General features: G+C 34.7%; 1 protein-coding gene across 16 annotated transcripts in view; it reads left to right on the top strand.

Moving 5' to 3' along the window:
• The window catches only part of LOC100648320, a 135,661-nt gene that overhangs the window by 25,858 nt on the left and 93,233 nt on the right, over positions 1-16,570 (top strand). For 2 of the 16 annotated variants that reach the window (XM_048406296.1, XM_048406293.1), the window contains exons 1-2: positions 8,112-10,135; positions 10,478-12,015. The exons of 1 other annotated variant lie outside the window; for it this stretch is intronic. In XM_048406296.1, coding sequence (XP_048262253.1) covers positions 11,806-12,015 — 210 coding nt within the window. In that variant the 5' untranslated portion in view covers positions 8,112-10,135; positions 10,478-11,805. Of the gene's footprint in view, positions 1-8,111; positions 10,136-10,477; positions 12,016-16,570 lie in introns of those variants that run through there. 13 more of the 16 variants (XM_012309596.3, XM_048406290.1, XM_048406286.1 and 10 more) reach the window with 13 other exon arrangements.

Here is a 16,570-nt window from a genome sequence, read left to right as displayed (position 1 = left end):
ATATCTTCTCTTTCGAACGACAATTTTCAGGCAAGTTGAACATTTTTCGGTCAGGTTATTTTTTGTTTTAATTTCGCGCTTGGAGATTGCTTGGCAACGGAGTTGGAAACGACGTACTCAATGCTCCAAATTACACAGATCGGTTGTCCATTTTGCTATTTGCGCGATGGTTCCTCTGGGAGGAATAATCGCGGGTGGTTCCGCCACGTTGAATTCGACTGTCACACAATCCTTCTCGAAACAAATTGCACGTCATCCTATCTGAATTATGGTTACAGACATAAGGAAAAGGGAAAACGGGAGTTGGATAAGATGATCTGTTCGATAATAATGCATGTCCCGAGACTTCCCTGGTATTATGGTCATAATTATACCATGGATGTTTGTGTATTCATGGAAATTTAACTGTACACGCACATTTAATGTACAAAAATATTATATGTATATAGTACATGTAATAAAAAATATCATATATATATATAATCATATTTAATTGTTATGAAATAAAAAGCGTGTATTGGAATTATAAATACCTCCGAGGTGGAATTATTTTTACTTCACCATAGTTCAGGATAACTGATAAAAGAAGAATGATTAATGGATTGGAACCACGCGGGAAGAATTAATTTAATCACCAAGTAATATACAATTTTATTCGTATTATTAACTACAAGGTAAAACTGAGAAACATTTTTGGCATTGAATGTGAAATAAAGCTATATGATACAAGGTATCATTGATATACGTTTAGAAAAAATTCACGAATTAGAAAATTATTTGCGAATTTATTCTATCGTATCTTATTTCAAAAAATTATATTCATATTCAACATAAATAGTTGTATTTAATGATAAATTTGGAAATGAAAAGCTATGATTGCAGATACGGGGACAATTTGCATGTTATGGTTTGAAACGCAGTGATCTAAGAGAGTACCATCTATATCGATAAAGAAAATTACCGATACTATCTCTCGTTTCCTGTGACAACCACTCCGTCTTGCATTCTTTTCGCGTGGAAAAGAAATTAATCCGATGGGTAGCGGGAGAAAAAAGACGCGCAAAAGCTCGAAGAAGCGGAAAGAGTCGTAATGAGTAACCAGACAGGAAGAGCGATAGATACGGAGGAGAGGCAGATAGAATAGTTTCATGGCACCTAGAAGAGAGAGACTGAGATGGGGTGGTGGTTGCAGTTGCGAGGTCAATGGCCGACAAGCAGTCGCCCCCCGTTCCAGCCATCCTACCAAACGAACAGAGGTTCTCAGTTATCTGTTTTTCTCGTCTCTTTTCATCTCGTTTGGTTTTGCTCCTTTCTTTCTCCAAGTACCTATCGAACAAAAGTGACATACAAAATGAATATAAAAACAGGCTAATTGTAAGTCTGGAGGATTGACTGGAGACAGTGAACTTACTGTTTGTTTTATTAATCGTTAACAAATTTATGTTGTAGCAAGCTGGAAGAGTGACTATTTATTTTTAGAAAGTTGGTTGCTAAATTATTTAGCGGCACAGACAAACAAACATTGGAATTTAAGTCTCTAAAGAAAGAAAATATTCAAAGAAAAATTGGATATTTAAAAAAAGTAATTGTGGAGAAAGGTGTACAAGCTTTACTAGATGTATAGATAAGTTTATAACATGTTAGCCTAAAACCTAAAATTTTGAGTCAAAATCCACGTCTTTAAGCTCTCACAATAAGCCTGTATTTAACGAACCTGGTGTAGATTTACTGTGATGTACATGTTTGTCAGTAAAAGTATAGATAAAATTAAATCGTATAAACACTCGGTATAAAAATCGAATATCGTTACGTTTTATTTCGATAATTTAGTGATAAACAACTCGATATCGCAAGCAATCTTATTAGAATGCAAGAACAAGTAGTAAACCGTAGCATAATCGCGGTCAAACAGTGGACGTCAGTATCCAAAAGAACGTTTGTACTTTTATGCATCAAAAATTAAGAGAGTTGCCACTTCTTCGCGTAGTAATATGCTGCATACGTTGTAAGCATACTTAAACTTCGATATAGAACACGAAATAGGATTAGATATCGATATACGTAGAATACATCCGATATAGAGTATAAAAGATAAATTGAATATCAAATAACTGGAACGAATTTGATTAAGCATATCGTATTCCTTTAAAAGTGAGTATGTATTACAAGCTCGAAGATTCATTACTATTTATAATCTTATCAATCGAAGCAGTTCGAATTTCATGAAAACTTTCGTTTCATAAAAAAGAAATTCTGCCAAAGCTGTGATAGCAGATACTGGAAATTATTATCGAAGTCACTTGTCCATCAATCTATTCGATCGAAGTATTATCAGAATTAAAATTTTTAAGGAAAACGAAACTTTGAAAGCTTTTCGCCAGTTTCACTGACAGCCGTGAGTTTCAGTTTGAAAGAAGTTGAAGAAGTATGTAACTCGATTACCTATACTACTTGCATTGCGAGCTATATGCATGCAGTATGTACATATATCGCGAGCACCTTGACAGAGGCAAGGGAAAATAGTACGTGTATTTCTATCGCGGTAATAGATACGTACTTGTGCCCGTTTACGCTGATTCTATATTTGGAATCGCTTAGATGAATTCCTAAATACGCGAACATTCCGTTTGAAAGTTTCGTGAAGTCGTTGCGTGAAACCGTCGCACACGTCTATGATATTACGTTGTTGCTTTAAAAGTCGAACTAAGTAAATTGATCGCGATTTGTACCAAGCAACATTTTTATTGCGCTTAACTTCGGTTAGATTACGTTGTTCAAACTACATAACAAGACAACAGCATAATTTTTCTAAACAAAAACGTATTTTAAATTTTCTTCTGTTACAGGTGAAATTCTTTACCGCTTTTGAACCGAAGTAATTGAATTTTTAGTAAGTCGTATATAGTCGTAGATTAATGTAATACAGTACTGGATAAAACTATAGTAATTTTGGAATAATTAATGTTCGCTGATCCCTTTTACATCTTTAACGCGATATTGACAAGCTTTTTTAAAAAGTAATTTAAGTTGGCTCTAGTATCTAGCCCATGAAATACTCGGTTAAAATGACATTTTTTAGGAGTTTTTGAGGTCGCCGAAGCCAAAAATATTGGTCGCTTTTCACGGAAATAAGACGTCAAAAATTTCGATCAACTTGTTGATGTATGACATCCTCGTGAATTTTAACGGGACCTTTTCTAAAATTTGATGCTCTTAATCTACTGTATGGCTTACTCTGTGTGCATTTGAATCGTGAGTATTGAACTAGGTTTGTTTGGGTTATTTTTTATTTTTACAGAAAGCGGTAAGCTGTAAAGAGGAAAATTGGCATTTGGAGCATTGGCATTAGCTGTGCCATCACTTTACTCGGTAAGTTATCCCTTGCCGCTCTGTATGGTCTTAAGCGGATTTCTACAGTTAGAACCTTTGTCGGCTAAATGTTCACAAAGACGAATCTTTAAAGGCGTTCGTTTCCGTGAAATATGATGTCCGATTTCGGCTTTGCCGGCCCAAAGCACCCTCGGAAAGACACATTTAGATTAAAAATTTTACAGTCCATACCATAACTTCTATACTTAATCCTTCAAATTTATAATCTATCGATTTCATAAAAAGAGAATAAATATGACTTTTAATTCTCAATTGTAAATTTCAATTGATATAAACTTATTTGTCTTAGTAAGATTTACGTAACGACAAATCGATCAAGCGTCTATAACTGTAGTTTCTAACTAGCAAGCACTAATAACACGATTGAAACTTTAAAAAAGAGTCACGAATACGTCATCCAATCGTCGTGAAAGTATAAAACAGTGTACGCGAATATTCTGAAATATTCTCTTGGTCTCTTGGCAGAGTCTCCGTGTTGAGACACCATCGATTCGCCGTTAAAATCCATTGTGGCAACCATTAGACGCTAGGATCTCGTTTAAACGCAGATGTCCCACGACGAGAACTCTGGTTATTACCTAAATTCGGTCCGTGGGTCGATCGACCGGTACTTTCTGGCGTTCGTTAACAAACGTATTCAAGGGATCGTCGACGACGAACCCCCGTCGCGAGTTAGAGTGTCCTTTCCGCGAAACGAGCCGCGAAAGAAAAGTCTGAAGGGAGGGGGGGAATAAAAGAAAAGAAGAAAAGAAAAGAGAAGAAAAATGAGGTTTCTATGGCGGTGGCCAAGTTGGACGTAAAAGAGAATACGGGTCAAGCTTTTTTTTTATAGCGGCAATGGCAATCCGGCGATAATGCAGCCCGATTCTCCCTCTCTTCGGGATTGTCGTCGTGCACAAGAGAAGAGAGGATTCACTGAAAACACATCGTTATTTTCTCTATCCGCAATTGCCCCAGCGGGGATCTCACCTTGGTTCGGGCACGCTCTCCTCTGCGTGCGTTTTCAGGGTCACGCTCTCGTAGAAAATCACGAGTTGCTATAAACTGGGGGAACACGGATAGATTTTTCTAATATTGCAATATTGTGTAATATATAAATTAAAATAATATATCGAAATGCATTTGAGGCGGTCATTGGAAGAGTGGTGTAAATGCAAAGTACCAGTTGTTATTGGTGCATAATTGCTAATTATAACTTATAGTAACTAGGAAATAAGAGTAGTATAAAAGAAAATATGATAGCTAGAATCCTTCTTTTTCTACGTGTGTTTCCATGATCACGCTTTTACGAAATCGTGAATTGCTGTAAACAGGAACTTAGGTAGATTTTTCAAATATTTTGACGTGTAACATATAAATTAAAATAATAAATTAAAATGTATTTAAAGCGCTCATTGAAGGAACGGTGTAGGTGTAGTGTGCCAGTTATTATTGGTCGTATAATACGAGTTATAGTTACAGTAATCAGAAGATAAAAGTAATTACGATAAAAACATCCGAGGAAGTTAACGTTATTATAAAAGAAAATATAATAACTAGAATTCTTCTTCTTCTACGTGTGTTTCCATGATCACGTTCTTACGAGTTATTGTAAACCGGAATTTAGGTAGATCTTTCAAATATTTTAACATGTAACGTATAAACTAAAATAATAAATTAAAATGTATTTAAGGCGCTTGTTGGAAGATTGGTATACGTGTAGTTATTATTGGTCGAATAATACAAGTTATAATTATGATGATCAGAACATAGAAGTAGTTACAATAGAAACATTCGCGAATGTTGATGTTATTATAGAATAAAATTCTTCTTCTACGTATGTTTTTTATTGTTACGCTCGTAAGAACTGATGAATTGCTATAAACGATCGTATTTGGTGGAACACTTTTGTCTTTTTTGAAAAGTGTAATAGAAAGTGCAAAAATTTCATAAAGTAAAATGGATTGTATCTCTCGATGTTCTCTCAGTTTACAAAACCTCTTCGTCTTGATAAAATAAAAGCTTCTCGACGCTTAGAATTGTATTATTTTCTTTCTTCTGATCTTTGTAAGATATGGTGATCATTTTGATTTCTCATGCGTCGAAACAAAGATCTCTTTGTTGGAGTTGGATGGGAATATGGGGATGCGGAAATATGAAAAATTTAAAGTCATGAATGATAGTCATGTTATTGTAGAGGCACGAGCTTTAGAAAATTTAGTATTTCAAGAATGGCAACGTTTATTTGATCGTATTTTTCGTCCTTTCGTTTTACGATATTCCAACATTTTATCTCTCATTTTTGCAGCTTATCCAGAAATTGTCAATGATTTTTAACTTTAACTTGTATACAGGATGTATCGTTGCTTTTATTAAAAATTCGTAATAATATAGAAATATGAGAAATTAGTAAATAATTGATTATTGACAAAGAAATTATTTTTCAGTCTATAATTAAATTGCAAATATTTATGCAAGTATATAATTTCTATGATCATAACTAAAATAATGAAATCTAAATAGAGATCCCATGTCGCTTGCTAAATATTATAACGAATAATTTTCTTTGGCTATTTTATGTATTTTTGCATATTACCGTTCTATATATTTTTATATCCTTCGATTCCTCATAAGTGTCTAAACATCCGCCGTCTAATTATAATCAACTATGTTTATTTTTTCTTCATAAGCAAACGAAATTCTGGTTATAGAGAGGTTAACGTGTTTTCACCGCTATTTCCTCGAATAAAGCACTCGGCCGTGCTGTTTCGTCGAACAGAGACGAGTGCATTCGCGTTTTCGATAGTGTGAATACGTTATCTGACGAATCGCATATGTAGAACCGGAAACGTTTATCGATTTTTCATCTAGCCATTTCTGATATCGGTGTAAAATGCAGAGATAGGCCGGCACATCGCTCTAAATTCATCGGACATAGTTGTCACGATACTTTGTAATATTTCCTGTTTTTTTCGTTTCATTTCGAGAAAAATCGAATTTATTCACGCGACAAATAAAAATAATCTTTTCCGCGTATTCGTTCCTCGAGCAAAAATTTTATCACGTTGCTCATGGTATTTAAGGCATTAAACATCGCGTTTCCATCATTTTCATGTTTCAAGAGGGAAACAAATCGTCGAAAGGAATTTCTAACGCGTTCCCTCAGGTTTTCGCTCGTTTTACGCTCTAACGCGATATAATTTGCTTAATGCTTGTCGCAATGACGCAGAAACAACGTAATATACAATTCCATTTAGATATTAATTCTCCTAGAAGTCACGGTGAGCGAGTAATGAAAGAATATCGCAATATACTGCAGTGTTAAAGAGTCAAAAATTTATTACATGTAAATGGTACTTGTATAAATGTATCTGCTATATATCTTTCAATTTACTCCGCAACGGCCTTTATACCGTATTTCATCTTCAAATTCTGTTTTCGAAAATTTCAAAAAGTGGAAAGTATTTAGGAAATTTTATTTGAAATTTTCATTAATCCATCGAAGCCTGTTTGAAATTTGAAATTATTGTGACGGTACATATCAGGTGTACTTCTTTGAATACAGCGAGCGTCAATGAGTTAAGAAATTTGTTTTAAGAAATTAGCGATTAATTCGAAAAACGATGAAGGTCGTCGTACCCTGTAAAGAGAGATTGCGCTAGACTTTAACTACATGTAATATTCATTAACCCTTGACTGCAGTTTAAAGCTTGACTTTACTTTTAAACACTCTATGCATTCGTAATTAACTATAAACCCAATTCGTTGTACGGCAAAACTTGCGAAAGCAAGTAAAAAATTTTGCAAATTGTACAATTGGTGAAATTTCTGGCAGTTTGTGAAAGTAGCTTGGTGAACCCTAGATACGCTATCCCACAATTTTTCTCTTACGACCAACAACGCAAATCGACATCGGGCTTTGCTTATCGGCACTCTAAGCTATAAAGTTTCAAGGCACCGGACATTGGCTATTGCAAACTCGTGAATCGAAAAAATCGTTCCAACATTCGACATAAACGAACATTTACTCGATCGAACTTTCACGAATCTGCGAATATACGACTCGAAAACGCCCTGTCTATATCTCTATGAATCAACCGTTCAATTTGTGCCCGCAGCTTCCGATCCATACTTCCGAACGGTAAACACGATCAGCTTCCGTTGTTAGCGTTGTTCAGCAACGACGAATCAGCAGAGCACACCTCCACGTTGCATGCAATACTCGTAGCGAAATCTGTAGGGGATCGATAAAACGGGGTATATCCTTTGCACGCGTCTTGCGACCGCGAAATTCTTGACCGCGGACGTTCGCGATGTTCCGCGGGGGGTGGTATAAGACTGGCATGACGTGCGTGTGTAAATACGTGGCGGCTACGTCGCCGCGGCTGGCGCGTACACGAGACGGAAAGAGGGAGGGATCCGTTATTGATCTTCTCTCGTCGCGTACAAGCGATTCCTCTCTTTCTCTCTCTCTCTCTCTTTCTATTTCCCAGAGAGAGAAACGCATCGAAGCAAGCGCCGACCGAACGGTCGCGATGGCCTACCTAGAACGAGTCACTCGCGACGAGAGCTCGACGCATAATGAGAAAGGCACTCTCGCGTCGCCTGTTCGGAGCAAGCGTTGCGCGGTTCGGGCAGCCTGACCGGGAAGCGTGGCCAGGCAACGGAAGCGGCCGAGTGGCGGCGAAGACGAACGAGCGCCGCCGAGCTCGTACATCGTCCGAGCGTTCGTCGCTCGAAGCCAGTGGCTCAGTGCATGCACAGCGGCCGGCCGGCGTGCATAGTCGGTGATAGCAGCAGTACGCTCCCGGCCTCGAATTCTTCTATCCTCGGGGGGGATATTCCTCTTTCTCTCACTCTTTTTATTTATTGCCACAGTTGCCTCGTACGGAAACGTGTACGACGGAGGAACCATCAAGGGAAGCGCCCTCGTGCTCGAGCCGACGTCGGCACCGGGCCTCGGGGCCCGGGGGCCAACCCGTAACACGCGGTTATGGAGCTCCTAGGCTCGTCCCGGTGCGGAAGCAGCTACGATATCTGTGCGCGGGCGTTACCCCGTCGTTCTTCTCTCGCGTACTAGTTAGGACGGCACAACGACAGTCAAGCCCCGTATGCTCCGCTAAAGGTATCGCATCCAGGGTATCGTTCTTACTCTCGGATATTCTATTCGATTCTACTGCGATCTCGATGGACGCTTCTCTCGTGTCTCTATATGATAAGGATATTCCGAGGCTGTATACAGAAGTCGAGTTGCAGTTGTTGAAAGAGGATATCATCGTCTATTGACCATAGTTCGATTGTCCCTTCGCTGTCGGGTGATACGGCTTTTAAGTGATACGAGCGTATGTTTACGCGGTGCGTCCGTACGACGAGGAAACGATAGTGCTTGTTGAATTTCCGTACATGTCGATGTTGATCGAGATGTATGAATCTAATCGACTGAGATGTAAATAAAGCTAAATCGCTTAATTTCTCACGTCGATGAAAATGAATTGGTGAATGGTGTCCCAGAAGCTTCTCAACGAATCTTCTTTCTTTCCGTCTCTCTTTAAATGGCAAGAATTAATCGTACGAGTAAAAGACATTGGAGCGATAGGAAGCGCGGATACGAGTACACGCAACCGTTGTTCCCACCTTTTCCCAAACCTCTTTTCCTCTCGTTTTTCACCATTTTTTTTTTTTTTTTTTTTTTCTCGTGGCCGTACACTCTTTGAGAGCGCACTCTCTCCACACGGTTATAATTGCTGCTCCGTAAGCTGAAAAAAAGTCTCGCGGAAAAATCGAGGTCGAAGGGAACAAAGAGGAGGACCTTTGTTCTTGCCCATTTTTATTTCTTTTCTCTTCCCTGGCCTGCACACAGCGAAGAGACAGATTCTTACTACAGATTCCTGGTATCTTATCGAGAAAGAGGGTAGCGGGAGGATCTCGTTGTTTACCTGATGTATTAGACGTGCCATTAACAACAACGGCGACGACGACGACGATGACGACGACGACGTGACGCGATGGAAATCGACAATGTGGTTCACGGATAGGGAGTCGCGATCATCGAGATTTCCAGGTTCAGCGAGTGAACCACGTGCTCATCATCGTCTCGATGCTTTTTTCGAAATTCGTCGACGTCCGATCGAAGGAAATACGAAGGAAACGACGATTTACACGTTTCTCTGTACTTGTCCGTGTTCTTCTTACACGACGTATGTCATTTTTCCGGTATATTAACTTTTCGTACTCCGCATGAATCGATTGACAATGTGACAATTGTTATTTTGCTTTCATCGATAATGCGATGGAAAAGAAAAGAAGTTCACAATGCACAGGTAAATTCGTATCATAGATACTTATTAGGTACTTTCTTTCTTCCAAATATATGAGGTTTGGCTTTAAAATACTCCACCGTAGAAAAGTACTGGGATCGTTAACTGATCATATTGAAAGATTTTGCAAAGGGTGGAAAGCTGGCAGATGTATTTAGGGAGCAGCGTCGTTAGCACGTTCCGTGCCCACTAAAAAGCAAAAGTTCTGCTATATCAGAATTACGTAATGTTCAATATATTAACATTTTAAGTAAGATTTTGCTAGCTTCACATAATCGTGAACAAAAGTCTTCACAAGTTCCTCGACTTTGAAAGAACGCGAATGATGTTTCTTTATCGTTCAAAAATTATAACAGAAATGTCGTTTACTCGTAGAGAAGAGAAACTGCAATCAGGCACAGTTTTTAGTTCGATCTAAAAACTAAGGACCAGTAACGAATAGACTGCAGGTATATTTCTTGGTATATCAGTAGAATGATATAGTAATTAAATATAATATTGTAGTAATTAATAAAACACGAGTAGAAGGATATACCTACATAGATATACAAATTGCGTAATCTCTAATCATAAATAAACAGATGTCTGTTGGTTAAAACAAGGTCGAAATCGTTACACAAAATATTGCAACAAAAATAAACAAAATCAAAGGGAAACTCTCGAATATACCTACTTTCGGTCCAAAATTCAAACAGGAAGCGCATATCGGAACATTTGTTTCAAGAGTGACGCTTCGATCTTGCTAGAGCCAACTTTTTAACCTTCCCCATACTACGAGTCCTTCTCTTCAGCCGACGAAGTGTTTGCTTTCGTGTGTATACGATCTTGGACCACGGGGAACCCGAGGGGCACGGGGCGCGTTAAAATTCCAAAAGCTACGTTCCCACGTGACCCGGACACAACGGCGCCACGAGACATCCGTTCAGAATCGAGATTAACGTCTGTCCACGAGGAAAATCGTTCGATCGACAATTTTACATCGTACGGACCATGTGTATACCCAAATAATCGATTTCAAATGCAGCTTCTGTGTGTGATACGCCCAACGTTTTCCTATTCTTTCTCTCTCGTTATCCTAGTCATGGTGCTCCATTGTAGGACCACTATGTGTCGTTAGATGCTATCGTGCTCGTAACTTGACGGCAATCGATAGTTTCCTCCGAGGAAAGGAAGGAGAGAGCTGCAGCTCCTCCCTCTCGACCTTCTCGAGTTCCGTGGAGACTCGTTTCCGACGTACTTTCCTGGTGGTGCAGGTGATATGCGGTACCGGTGGATCGTCGTTGGAAGGGACGGTCGTCTGAACGGCGTGCGACACGGGATCGATCGAATGTACGCGACCACGCGACCACTAGCCGATCTCCGGATCTGGACAAAGCTGAACCGTGTCCGGGATGAGGCGTTCGAACGTGAAAGATAATCGGTCAATCGTGTCGAGAGATATACCTGAACCAGCTAGCTAGATGTACATCGTAGTAACGCGAATGTATAGTAGTACGATCGAGTAGTTAAAACGGTGAAGTTCGAAGTCGCGGTTGGGTAACGATAGGAGATACCTGCATGCGAAGACAACGATCTGGGAGATCGGAGGAAATAGTGTGAAACAGTAGTGAGGAGCTGAAGTGCGACAGATACGTGAAATTTAGAGGAAGAATAATCAGAGAAATTTTAGCACAAGTGATGAAAGTGCTCGAATAATTAAAAAAAGAAGGCGCGATAAAATCAAACACGAGAAATTACGCGAGAGATTAAAAGCGCAAGCTTTGAAAACGCTCGCTAGGAGAATGTTCAGCAATTGAAAGAAAAAAAAAAAGAACGAAAGAAATTAATTACATTTCGAAGAGGCGAATAAATTATCGACGATCCATCGAGGATAAAAATCCGAGATAAAATTGGAAGAGTGTAGTGGAATTGTATAGTAGAGAAAAGAAATAGAGAAACAAGATTGAACGAAACGTTTGAAGGGATAATAAGATTACAGCGTGAAAAAGATAAAAAGGGGCGGAAAACGAAAAAGGCAGAAAAGCTGGCGTCCAAAGCACGTGAGGGTGGCTCTCGCGGGACTCGGACCCGTCGACGAACAAATGGCGGCTCGTTGTCCAGCCGAGGAAGCGCGACGGGCATGCAGTGTGGCCTGTGCGCTGTCGTTGCGGGACTTTTCCGCCGAGCCATGTGTATCGCCGGCAGCAGACGAGGTTCCGGCGAATCCTGCTATCAGGAGCTTACCGATGCCGAAGGGCGACGACATTCGCAGATCGCACCCATCGAGACCGGTCTGACTGCGGCGGAGATCGCGGAACACGTTATAGAGGCCGTTGAGGCTGTAGAGGAGGTGAGACTACCTTTACCACCCACATATCTAACTACTCTTACTTCTCACTTCCCATTGTTTTTCCTTTTGCCGGTCGTTTCGTGATTCTTATGTAATGTTTCGACCGAACGAATGTGGATACACATCTAAAGCGTTATCCGGACTCTGAAAGAGCAAACATTTGTTTTTGATAGTCCTAGTGTACCAGTGAAGTACGTGTTTTAAAAAAAGATTAGAGTTTTATTGATTTAGTACAGGGAAGGGATATTGAATAGTATTGGATAATTTTTACTTTTTAGTTTTCAGGATGTAAGTGTTTCTTATTTTTCCAACGGATTCGGAAAAATAGGATACTGAATTAGAAGTAATCGATATTAACGCTGCGACTACCATTCCTTAATACGTACCTAAACATATCGTACGCAGTTAATTGGGATTACGGTAATGTGGTAATAATAAATAGCTATATGTAGCTAAATTTTTGATACGATAAAAGCAAACATTTTAAATATCGAAGATAGTTATACGTGTTTTTAGTAATTGTAAAAATAAAAAACTGATAGCAGTCATTTTGACAGGCTCGGTAGTTGCGGTGTTATTGGATTGTTGAAATGAATTGAACGAATAGCGTGTGTGGCACGTACGATACTTCTTGCTAAACAGTTACTTTGTCGCTTTTTCTCATGGAAGATAATTAAAAGTGTATCAAGCAGAAGTCTTGATATTATAGGGCAATTTTGTACGTTACGGTTGTTTTAAACATAAATAATTAATTGCTAGCTCTATCTTTTTTTTGTTTGCAACTGTCTCTAAATTTAAATGTTGATTCAATGATTGGTTGAATCAGACTTGTATCTCGTAAAGTTTTCTTACCATTTATTCTTGTGAATCTAAATATTGATTGAAGAAAAGATTGATTAATTATTCCAAATACAATATATATGTATGCAATTAAACGTAATTTTCAAAATAACGTGACATAACGGTATAACAATTTAGCAATTTTTATAAAAGTTACCGTATCGGATAACTGTACAGCTAACGTGGGACAGCTGATTTTAAAGACGAAATAAACAAAAAGAGGAATAAAGAGGCTTTATTTTCAATGAAACTAACGTTAAAACGCGACAATATTGATAAATGTTCGCGTGCTAATAGTTAATTATGTAAAAGTTTAAGTGGCGTAAAGTCATGATGAAAGGTATTAAAAAAGTCAAATCCGGCGAGTTAAGAAAATAATACTTAAGAAATTTGTAAAGAAATCTCAAAAAACTTTATTTTTACCATGAAAACTGAATATCTATTTAAGTAAAAAAGACAAATAAAGAAATATTTTCCGTTTATTTCAACTTATATTATATTACATTATATTATATTATATCATATTATATTATATTATATTATATTATATTATATTATATTATATTATATTATATTATATTATATTATATTATATTATATTATATTATATTATATTATATTATATTATATTATTATATTATATTATATTATATTATTATATTATATTATATTATATTATATTATATTATATTATATTATATTATTATATATTAACGTTCTTTATCTTCTACACGTTGAACACGCGAATGACGCACCTGAAACACATTAATCGTGATCCCAGTGAAAACAGCGAATACATTGGACACATTTTTCACTATTATTGTCTCTTTTGTAGTTGCCAACACAAGACAGATACAATTCTGTATCATAGTCATCGGTAACAATATCATTCACATGTTCCGTATTACGTGAATACTAAATATATGCCAATACATACTAAGAAGAAAATTAATTTCACGGTAAATTTCTTTTGGATACTCAAAAACAAACGTGTTTCATGATAAATCATGCAAAAATAATATTTTCTAAATTGTCTCCATTAAGAAATTTTGCTGTTTAACTTGCTTCTCAAGAATTTTGTTACGCTTTCAAACACAACGACCAACTGCATTCAACGACAGATTTCCAAAGGAAGCTGAGATGCCAATATGTTTGCCTCTTGCTTTTAACGAAATATTTTACACTGTTGTCGATTGATTTTGTTAGTTACTCGCCAAGATATTGCGCTGTTCCATATTGAGTATAGTTGCCCTATCGTCTCGTCAGTTTTGAAAAGGTTAAAGCAGATATAAGAGAAAGCTTACTGTAACGAGAATTCATATTCGGTTAAATCTAGCATAGATTCGTCAGGACTTGCGGCTCTTCTGAAAAACGATCTAAATATCTAAGAACCGACGAGTATTTATACTGTCGCGTACAATTTTAACGATAACCACTTGAATAAACGCCGATGACTGAGAAAATGTCAAGGATCTGGAAATACTTCAAAATCATCAATATTCAATGTGCCGAATAATGTTTCGAGTCCGTTCGCTATTTCGAATCTCGAACATCCCTTCCCCATACCATACTGAACGCGCCTCTAAATCCAAATTGCGACGACATAACAGCCACTTTATTTTGTAAATGCAGCCCCTTGCCAATTCGATCCTGGCTCGCGTTTCGATGTCAGGACTTCGTGTTTCGTTTAGGAAATGCCCTAGATGCAACCATTGCCATGATTAATCTAGTCTCCTCCCTATTTTTATCGTTCATTATTTTGATATCCTCGATTTTACGATCGTCACATGAAATTACCAGTCTATCTCCAAATTTCGCACTGTTCCCGCGTTTAAATCGCGTAAAGGGATTGCAGGTTAAATCAAACTCGCAAGCGTGTTTTCAAAGTGAAGTAGCCGAGAACGAATAATATTATTCGAGTTGATCACCTAGTCGAATTCCAATTACGAAACGTTCGATGGAAGGGAGCCAGTGTTCGTAAAAATACTCGCCAGACCGATACAACGAAGTAAACATAGAGAGCAAAGTGTACTGGTTGGAACAAAGGGGTGCAATTTTCGTGGCTACAATTTTATGTCCAGTATAGTTAGAGGGGAGAAAAATCTCAGCACCTTGTTCTTAGAAAGCAATCGCGATGAATTAATTTCGAATAAAAATGCAACTGCAGCTCATTCGTTACATCTTGATACAATTGTACATTTCTTGACTTGTTCTTTGATTCGTACGTAAAAACGTACTTTAGGCTCCTTTCCGTCCAAGTATATTCTAACTTTGATTCAGTCCCTATCGTAAAGTATAGAGAAGCATACGCAACATTATTATTATTATTATTATTATTATTATTATTATTATTATTATTATTATTATTATTATTATTATTATTATTATTATTATTATTATTATTATTATTATTATTATTATTATTATTATTATTATTATTATTATTATTATTATTATTATTATTATTATTATTATTATTATTATTATTATTATTATTATTATTATTATTATTATTATTATTATTATTATTATTATTATTATTATTATTATTATTATTATTATTATTATTATTATTATTATTATTATTATTATTATTATTATTATTATTATTATTATTATTATTATTATTATTATTATTATTATTATTATTATTATTATTATTATTATTATTATTATTATTATTATTATTATTATTATTATTATTATTATTATTATTATTATTATTATTATTATTATTATTATTATTATTATTATTATTATTATTATTATTATTATTATTATTATTATTATTATTATTATTATTATTATTATTATTATTATTATTATTATTATTATTATTATTATTATTATTATTATTATTATTATTATTATTATTATTATTATTATTATTATTATTATTATTATTATTATTATTATTATTATTATTATTATTATTATTATTATTATTATTATTATTATTATTATTATTATTATTATTATTATTATTATTATTATTATTATTATTATTATTATTATTATTATTATTATTATTATTATTATTATTATTATTATTATTATTATTATTATTATTATTATTATTATTATTATTATTATTATTATTATTATTATTATTATTATTATTATTATTATTATTATTATTATTATTATTATTATTATTATTATTATTATTATTATTATTATTATTATTATTATTATTATTATTATTATTATTATTATTATTATTATTATTATTATTATTATTATTATTATTATTATTATTATTATTATTATTATTATTATTATTATTATTATTATTATTATTATTATTATTATTATTATTATTATTATTATTATTATTATTATTATTATTATTATTATTATTATTATTATTATTATTATTATTATTATTATTATTATTATTATTATTATTATTATTATTATTATTATTATTATTATTATTATTATTATTATTATTATTATTATTATTATTATTATTATTATTATTATTATTATTATTATTATTATTATTATTATTATTATTATTATTATTATTATTATTATTATTATTATTATTATTATTATTATTATTATTATTATTATTATTATTATTATTATTATTATTATTATTATTATTATTATTATTATTATTATTATTATTATTATTATTATTATTATTATTATTATTATTATTATTATTATTATTATTATTATTATTATTATTATTATTATTATTATT

The sequence above is a fragment of the Bombus terrestris genome, chromosome 6, assembly GCF_910591885.1.
Source record: "Bombus terrestris chromosome 6, iyBomTerr1.2, whole genome shotgun sequence".
Taxonomy (NCBI): Eukaryota; Metazoa; Arthropoda; class Insecta; order Hymenoptera; family Apidae; genus Bombus; species Bombus terrestris.
The sequence above is the reverse complement of the archived record's forward strand: the minus strand, read 5'-3'. Positions and strand labels throughout refer to the sequence as shown.